Raw genomic sequence first — 9,252 nt, 5'->3', positions numbered from 1 at the left:
AAACCAATAGTAGAATAATTTAGTAATTATAGTTTAGTTGACTATGTTTCCCATCATTTACATTTCTAGGCATCGTGAATTAAGTGTTGTGCCATGCCGCCAAACATCTCTTCAAAGCGGCCATTTAAAGCTGAGAAAAACCAGTCCATTAATGAACTAAAGTCATTGGATTACCTGCCATTAGACAAATGCTGCTGTTGTCTTCATTGCGCTTTCTGGAAACTGGGAATTTCTATGATGACCTGTTTGCATTTTATGTAGCATGTAATCATGCTAAGAAGTTGACTTGTTTTATTATGTTTTACATTGTATGTATGTGTGTGTGTGTGTGTGTGTGTGTGTGTGTGTGTGTGAGAGAGAGAGAGAGAGAGAGAGAGAGAGAGAGAGAGAGAGAGAGAGAGAGAGCATGCCCTCGATACTGTATATATGTAGAGGTCAAAGGACGACTTGGAGTAGTCAGTTCTATCTTCCACCATACGGGTTCTGGGGATTGAACTCTGGCCGCAGGACTTTGCCTTAATTGCCTTTACCCACTCAGCCATCTCTGTAAATTAATACAAAGACTCCACAACACCTTTGCGCTGGATTCCACCTGAGACATGGGAGAAGAGCATTGGTTTTCCCTGGGTTGTATGTACGGTTTTTCCTGCGAGGCAGCTGTTGAGTGGCCAGGTCTGCTACTAATGTTCCACATCTAGTTTTTCTCTGTAGCCTGCACTGAACCTTTAGTGGCAGACTGGGCTTCTTCAGAAAGGAGACCAGGAGTGTAAGGACAGAAAATGAGCACATTGTATAGCCCAGGGCAGCCTCGGCAGTCAGTCAGGAGGTGGCATGTCACCCCTGTTCCAACCTCCTTTTACCCTGGAAAACTCGGATCAAATATGAATGTTTTCAAAGTTCTGCAGCCGCTGCCCTAGCTTTTGATTTTTGCTGTTGTTCTAGCTCTGTCCCTCCAGATATGCACTTATTCTGGTTCTTCTGTCTCTATAGCCAGGTGGGCCTTAAACTTCCCATCTTCCTGCTTTGGCCTCTCAAGTAGCTAGAATTACAAGCCTGTGGCACCGGCCCAACTAGCCCAGTTCTTAAGACATTTTCCTAGGAGTTGGGGAAATGACTCAGCAGTTAAAATGTGAGAGGCCCAGAGTTCAGATTCCCTTGAGATCCAGGGAAACAATGGGTGGGCATGGTGGTCTACCTGTAATTCCAATTTTGGTGTGCAGGTATGGATTCCCAGAGCAAGCTAGCTATCAAGGCTAGCTGAATTGGTGAGTTCTAAGTCTGGCTGGAGATCCTAATTTAAAGAATAAGGTGAAAGAGTAATTGAGAAAGATTCTCCATATCAACTGCGATCCTCAGCGTGCATGAAATACACACACACACACACACACACACACACACACACACACCCCACATGCACACATAGTGAGAAGAAGAGAAAAGGCATTTCCTTGAAGACACACACACTGGTCTCACCAGACTTTGGATGCCTTAGATACCTGATTCTCCTCCTAGAACCTCACAAGTATCCCCCTAGTCCCACCGAAGACTGCCGCACAGCTAACACCCTCTCATCATGACGGGCATGATGAGGAACACGCACATTCTTATCGCTGCCTGATCGGAACAGTATGCTCTCTATTCCGACCTTCGCTCTTCTGTTTCGTCTTCTAGAATCAGCAGCGCAGGTCTGGGTGATCTGCTGCACACACCATATAATTTCATGAGTCTCTCTCTGTCTGTAATTTTTTTTACATGCCACACCACCCACTTTGGAGAAGGGAGGGTCGCACAGCCCTGTCAGTTCTTAAAGTCCCGGGTCATTTTCAGTCTCTCCCAAGGGAACCCTGACAACCAGTCTCCACTGTCCCTTCCTTGCGGTCCCAGAGAATCAGCCTTAGGCCAGACAACAGGACCAATACAGGGTGAAGACATGTTGCTGCCTCTTGAAGGAAAACAAGACTATTGTTGCTTCACAGATGGATTTTTAAATGCTCTTCATTTGTAAAAAGGACTTTTACTAGTATTATGATTGGCACTGTCAGCATTGTTTTAGTTATGTGTCTGTGGTGGGGGCTGCCCAATGAGCTGAGAAGAGGACATCAGATCCCCTGGAGCTGGGGTCGCCTGCAGGTCCATGTGTTCAGGCCCAAATGCTCGTAATTATAAGCCCCAGTTAATAAACCTCCAAATGGGAAATTGCTGTAAATATCTAATGGGGGTAGGCTGTGAATGCCCATCAGCAGACCCCACACCATGAGACAAACCCATAGCCCTTCAAAGTTTGACATGTTTGTGCTTTAAGTCACAGTAAACCAGATAAGATATGCCTTTATCATTTTTTTTTTACCTGTTCCAGACATGTATTAGTTGAAGTGACCATATTAGAGAGAATTCGTCCCTCCTAATGGATTATAAGCGTCTTCTTGCCTGACTGTTGCCTGTTTCTAGAAAGCCTGTTCAGAAGCCACAGGAAGGACTTCTTTCTGAATAGAATGCTACCTACATTTGTATAGGAGTTTCAGCAATTCAGTTTTTCCTCGAACATTTAAGCGTTACAGCCACTAGGGGGCAACGCGGTTGAATTCCTTTGTCATGACCATGCATGGGTGGTGCCTTCTTGTTAGATCCTTGACTAAAATATGTTGAGCACCCCTAAAATATACTGGGGAGCCTGTGACATTAAATACTCACCAACTGGAATTCTTTGCGTTTCCCCTGGTCGTTTGGAGGAGTTGACTGGTTCCAGCTTTGCTCAACAAAAAGGATCAGCTAGCCAGCCTCACTTTTTTAGGTTACTCAAGCCTTAACAGTTTCTAGAACGAAAAGAAAACCGGGCCCTCGTGTGAATGTCGTGAGCGGTACAGAGAGCTGTAGGTCGGTCCCACATGGCCCACAGTGATGAACACAGCCTTGGAGAGGATGTTAGCACCGGGTCTGGGAAGATGGTGTTCATCTGCCAGATGATTGCATGCAACCCTTCCTCTGCCCACAGTGAGTGTCTCCCTTTCCCTGGACACAGAACCCTGAGAGTAACTTCAGCTTCTGCTGCCCTCAGAAGTGCTGTCTTAGAGGAGTAACAAAAATAATGTGATGGAAAAGACTCCAGGGCCTTGCCTTGAAGAAGACACACTTAGGAGAGTAAGTTTTTAGTGTGTGTGTGTGTGTGTGTGTGTGTGTGTGTGTGTGTGTGTTTAAACTTGCTGTGCTCAGTTCTAACTAAACCCGTAATCTATGATCATAACGACCTGGCTTGAATCCAAGGGAGCTGAGACCTCCAATAAGGCATCTTTCGAAGATTAACAGAATATATGTTCAAAAGCAATACTTGAAAATTAATTGACTCGTCTGGGTGAAACTCAGGTTGTCATGGGGTGTCAAAATAGTTGCCCTAGGCATCTTAGTGATTTAGGTGTCAGATCATTTGGGGGAGTCCTGGATTTGTGTCTCAGTCCTACTCCGAACTAGGGATCCCAGCCCCTATTATTCCCTTTTCTGAGCCTCTGATGTGCACTGCTGAAGACAGAAAAAATTAGGTAAACTATCTCAGAATTTCTCGTACATCTAAGACAACAAAGATTTCCTTTCCAGGAAGTAGTAGCCTTAAGGATTTACCCTCGCCTTCCATCTTTGTTTGGAGAACACAGATAGAATTTTTCGCTGTGAAATAGAAAAGAACACAACGGTCACACAAGCTTCATGATTTCTCAGTCTGCACTTTATGAACCTTCTCTTAGGGCAAGACTAACAAGATCCAAGATATGGTTGAATCCGATATAAAAAGAGTTTTCCCCGATGGAATACCAGCTGGATGTTGCTGTGTAAGCCTCATATAAAATAAATTAATATGTGCTAGCTTGTGCATAGAAGAGAAACTCAAGACCAGTGATTGTCCCCTAGCTGTGCTCTGACGGGATGCTTGCAATTTTCTCAAAATGAAAGAAAATAAGCAGGCCAACCCCTCTAGACTACAGACATGCAGGCTGCCTTTCAAAGAATGACTCTTGGTTTATTTTTCGTTGTCATTTTCCCTTGCAGAAGGGACATCAATAAATAACCCTTTAGGTGTAGAGAAAATTAACCATCTTTTAGGAGTAAATTGGGTATGAAAGAAAAACTCCGTCCCTTCCCTCCGGAGAAAAGTTCTCCAGATCTTTCACGGGGGTTGGAGATGCAGGGACTTTGTGGGCCTTCTTGGATCCCTTGAGGTAGCCGTTCTGTAGGCCTTCCTGTGTCCTCAGGCAGGGAGCCAGGGTACTGGAAACCCAGTGACTGCCCCCAAAGGTACTGGTCAACATAGCTTCTCTCCACATTGCTTGTCCCTGACACCTGGGTCCTTCCAGAGAGTGGCATCTCACAAAACTTAAAAACCATAATCCTCCTCAGCTGTCCTGGCTTCCTCCTCTGAGCCCATCCCACAGACAGAAGAGCCACTGTAGGGAAAAGATTGGAACAAACAGCAACGGTGTCAAGTCTCCCAGTGTCCAGTCTCCCGGTCTGGTCCTGCAGACTTGCCCTTTGGTGACAGCAAGTCCTCTGGTCAGTCAGTGCCACCGTGGGCTGGGCAGGACCCCTGACCACGATGCCAGGCGCAAAATGCAGTTAATTCGCGAACTTCGGGCTTTCTATTCTTTTTCCTGTAATGATGCCTGGGAATCACATTTTGCACTAACCGGCCAGGTTTGAATCCCCTCTCTTGGTATATAATCCGGGGAAACTCTAAATATCTCAATGACCTCATTTACCAAACGGAGAGAAGGACAGCTGCCTGAAGCCAGGCCACGATGGTGGCACACGAAGAATAAAGCAGGGTTCACGGGAATATAGAGTAAGCATCCATAAGGTTTAATTAAGTACAGCATAGGCTCTGCTCTGAGATCCACAGCAGCAAGCCTGGTGGTTTCAAAGGTGCTAGCCCTTAACTCGGTACACTCTCGGGTTCCTGGGATTCTTGTAGGATGCGAGATAGAGTGAGCTGTGAAGGATGCTCTTGGGTCAAGAGCTTGTCCTAGACCTGAGCTGGCAGGACGCCAGCGGGGAACCCCGCCCTGGCGGCTGCCGGGTCCCCGGGGCTGGGCGCTGTTGGCGGAGCCGACGGGGCGGAGAGGAGCGCGGAGGGAGGAGGAGTAGGAGAAGGGGGCCGGTCAAGGGAAGTGCGACGTGTCTGAGGAGCCTTTTTATACCTCCTTCCCTGGAGCCTGGCAGCCACCTCCGCCATCCGCGTCCCTGCGCCCTGGATCCGAGCTCCGCCACAGCCACAGCATGTCGGGGGTCAAGAAGGAGAAGACGGTAGGCTGCCAGCCGCCTGCCTGGCCGTCCCCTCCCGCCCTGCCGACCCGCAGCGTGTCCCGCCCTCCCCAGGAGTCTCGGACTCAGACTCAGAGCCGGGAGGGAAGACACGGGTGCTCGGTGACAGGCAGGGACGTGGGGCTAAGTCCGCGTTCCCCTCTGCGGGCCACGTTTGGGGAGCCCCACGCTGCCCGGTGCCTCTGGGAACCTCCATTACCGGGGAGGGGGTGTTCTACCGACCAGAGTCCTCCTGAGCTTGCGAAGTGGGTCCCAACCAGAAAACAGGACCAGATAGGAAAGTCCCTTCTTCCTCCAGTCCGCGTCCCGCTGCCCCGTCTTCGCCAGGACCTCCGCGCGCGCAGAGTGGGTGGTGGGCTGAGCTTCTGCCAGGTCTGCTCGCTGACCACACGTCAGCGACAGCCACCGGGGTTCTTCTAACTTGGGACCCTTCTTGGAGTGGACTAATGATAGACTTTCACAGAACTGCAATTACCTAGGCTAACTGGAGGAAATTGCATTTCCATCCCGGCAGGCTTTAACCCTCTAGCGTGATTCTCTCCCTATTGGCACGCGGTGGGGCTGGGGGGAGCTCCGTTTGATAAGTACGATGGGGAGGAGGGTATCCAGAGGCTGCAGTTTTCTCCACAGCCAATCTGGGCAGTTCCCCTTTTCATGGGGTATATTTAAATTGCTTTCCCCATAACAACCCTGGCTGTCTCTTGTAAATTTTGCCTCCTTAAAAAGTGACACTATAGCCCAGTAAAAGTGGAGGGAAAGCAGTAGTAATCATAGGCTCTGAGTTAGAAGGAACCTTACAGACAGAATTCAGAGCCCTCAGATGTGGTCTACAGGCCTTAAACAAAATCCCACCCAGCTAGCTAGTCGGCTGCTGAACACTGGCCTCTACCGCCACACTGCTTGCCTCCAACGACTGTGGCGGCGAGTAAACACAGACTTGGCATGTAGTAGGTGTTCAATAAATGTCATTATATGCTGCTCATGAGCGTATTTTGAGGACTGGAGGAGTCGGTCAGGAATGGGAGGTGTGACTACCGGAAAATATGGGTGCCCTGCATCCTGGACTGGGTGGGAGGGTGTCACACTGGACCAGCAGAAGTGTCCAGGAGGAAGGTGGCATCACTATGTGATGGGGAAACAGTTGGGAGTTCAGTTGCCTCTGATGGGTAATTTCAAAGTAGAAAGACCCTCAGGACCACATGAAATGAGCTTTATGACTATTGCTTGTTCTCCTGCATCACTTGGTCAAGCTCTGTTAGGCGCCAAGTGGTGTTTTCTGATGTAGCAGTCTTTTTTTTTTTTTTAAATGTTGGTGGCATTTAGTCTCACCTCCTCACCTGCTTCAAGAGCGTCCAGTGCCTAGCAGGGACTTTGTCAGTCATCAGTCAGAAAGTAAACTCTCCTTTTCGTGCCTCCAGTTAGAGTCTGTGAAGTACAGGACTGAAGGCAGGGCCTAAAAGGTCCAGCCTCTTCTTCCTCCTCCTCCTTCTCTTCTTCTTCTTCTTCTTCTTCTTCTTCTTCTTCTTCTTCTTCTTCTTCTTCTTCTTCTTCTTCTTCTTCTTCTTCTTCTTCTTCTTCTTCTCCTCCTCCTCCTCCTCCTCCTCCTCCTCCTCCTCCTTCTTCTTCTCCTTGTTTTTCTTCTTCCTCCTTCTCCTGCTCTTCCTTCTCCTCCCTTCTTATTCTTTTTCGTCTTCTTCCTCCTCCTTCCTCTTTTTTTTTTCTTCTTCATTCTGAGGCAGTGATCATTTAATACTCTAAGGCCTAACTGAAGAAGAACTTCCCAACTTTTCCCTAGCCTAACCGTTATTTTCCAACAGCCATCCCAAGTTCCCCAAAGGCCCAGGACTTGCTGTTAGTCCTGTGACAGCTGGTTAACAACTAACGTGCAGGTGAAACTGTCAGTGTTAACTCGAACTGGGTTTGGACACCTTACAGAATAAATCAAACCTTTCTACGCATGTGACCTCTGAACTCATCAGTTACTCAGGAAGCAAGTCTTGCCATCTCAGGAGGCAGCCTGGTAAGGGCTTTCCTGCATGGATTTGAAGAGACCTTTATTCTGCTCTCTGTCTGGTCAGAAGAGAGCAGTCTGTTCATACAGCAGTCACCTCAATAACTTCGGATGCTTGTGGGACCCCCTTCTGTGTGCCTGATGAGTGTGGAAACCTGGGTGGAAGATGCAAAGTAACCTCTATTGCCTTGGCAAATTTTTGTCAACAACAAGATTTCTTTTCCTCAAAGTTTCTGTTGATTTATTGGGCAAATATAGTCTTCCATATTATAACATTCTAGGACCAGTAAATGGTAACAACTAAATGAAAGAGTGTGTGGAGATGATTCATCAGCTCTCGGTGTGGGAGGTCCTTCTGTCGATGTGTTGCTTTTATTGGTTAATGAATAAAGAAAGTGACTTGGCCTATAGCATGGGAGGAGGAAGGTAGAGTTAGAGAGAAGCCATAGATCTGCTGGAGACAGATGCCGGGAACTTTAGCCGGCAAGCCATAGCAATGTGGCTATACACAGATTAATAGAAATGGATCAAATTAATATGTAAAAGTTAGCTAATGAAAATTTAGAGGTAATGGGCCCAGCAGTGATTTAATTAATATAGTTTCTATGTGATTATTTCAGGTCTAAGCTAGCTGGGTGGCCAGGAACCAACAAGCAGCTCTCCTCCAACAAGCTCTAGAAAAAAAAAATCAAACTTTTAATAAAGAAAAATAGTGCATCCCTTCTGTGTTAACCATCTTTACCATGGAGGACAAAGAAACAGCTGTCAGTCACAACTCTCTTCTGCCCTTGACTTAACTCTCGTCCTGGCGAACCTCCAGCCCTCTCCCCTGTATACACAGATGGATGACCTAGGGAAGGAAAGGCAGGCTGTCTGAGATGCCAGTCAAGAAAGGAAGGCCAAGCCAGGGTAGAGACTTCTTGCGCTATCTCCTGGGCTGGCATTTTTTCAAGACTCACAGATTATATTACGATGCTCTGGAGACAGTCAATTAAAAATTACGACTGAGCTGATCTGGGAAACTAAGCAGGGTCGGGCTTGGTTAGTGCTTGGATGGGAGGCTGTTTTCTAAAGGGTGAAGCAGGCTGGTGTTGGGATTGCCTGGAAGGGGTGATAAAACCATGATGGCTCTCAGCAGCTCCAGCAGTGATCTACATTTTCATTATTCTTAGAAGTGCTACTTTGCTTGCTTAGAAGTAGCTACTTTTAAAACCAGTTGAAGACATCGTCCCAGTCAAGACATGAACGTGTAGATGAAGCCTCTCTGAGTGGAGGGAACAGCCGGTCCTTGCTAGAGCTGTGAGCTCCAATGCGCTAGGCTTCCTCTCATCCCCGCAGCACCCCCCCCCCCCGCCCCTGGAAAGTTACTGAGCCTCCAGGAGAGGCAGAGCACGATTTAACTTCAGGTCTGTTGAACCAGTAAAGCTAATATGCTCCTCGGCATCTGCTTCAGGAAGTCACCTTCTCGCCTGTTGGCTCTCATGTGTAAAATGGGATAAAAGCGGCTTAATTTTCTTTCCATTTGAGATACCATCTTACTGTGTAGCCCAGGGTGGCCTCAGCCTCACAGTCCTCTCAGCTCCACTTCCTGAATACTGGGATTAGAGGCCCCGTACCACCTTCGTGGCTCGCTCCTATCTTTGCTTTCATTGTACTGTACTGTTGTGGTTTGGCATCGGGAAGAAAGCGTGGGCTACTGGGTGCTGAGTAAATGGCAGCCACTAGGATGTTTAATAAGAGAAAACAAATGCAGAATTATGGAGGTGATATTTGAATAATTACTGCAAAAAACCTGGGTAGACAAACACACGTCAGTAACCCAATTGTTGTACTACTGATATTTTGGCTAGCACGCTGGAGAAGACTAGCAGTCCACGTATGACTAAATATTAGTCTAACTTCCCTCTACCCTTCCTATGCCTTTGCCTAGTTCCGGG

The 9,252-nt window shown here is 47.6% G+C and overlaps 1 protein-coding gene across 2 annotated transcripts in view; it reads left to right on the top strand.

Annotated features, from left to right (window-relative positions):
* The first annotated feature begins 5,126 nt into the window (after window positions 1–5,126).
* Window positions 5,127–9,252, top strand: part of Papss2 (3'-phosphoadenosine 5'-phosphosulfate synthase 2) — a 69,597-nt gene continuing 65,471 nt past the window's right edge. For both annotated transcript variants that reach the window (XM_087907987.1, XM_087907986.1), the window contains exon 1: window positions 5,127–5,286. In XM_087907987.1, coding sequence (XP_087764113.1) covers window positions 5,260–5,286 — 27 coding nt within the window. In that variant the 5' untranslated portion in view covers window positions 5,127–5,259. The remainder of the gene's footprint in view (window positions 5,287–9,252) is intronic.

Source organism: Myodes glareolus, chromosome 7, assembly GCF_982192425.1.
Source record: "Myodes glareolus chromosome 7, mMyoGla1.1, whole genome shotgun sequence".
Lineage (NCBI taxonomy): Eukaryota > Metazoa > Chordata > Mammalia > Rodentia > Cricetidae > Myodes > Myodes glareolus.
Note: the sequence above shows the minus strand (reverse complement) of the source record. Positions and strands in the feature narration are given on the sequence as shown.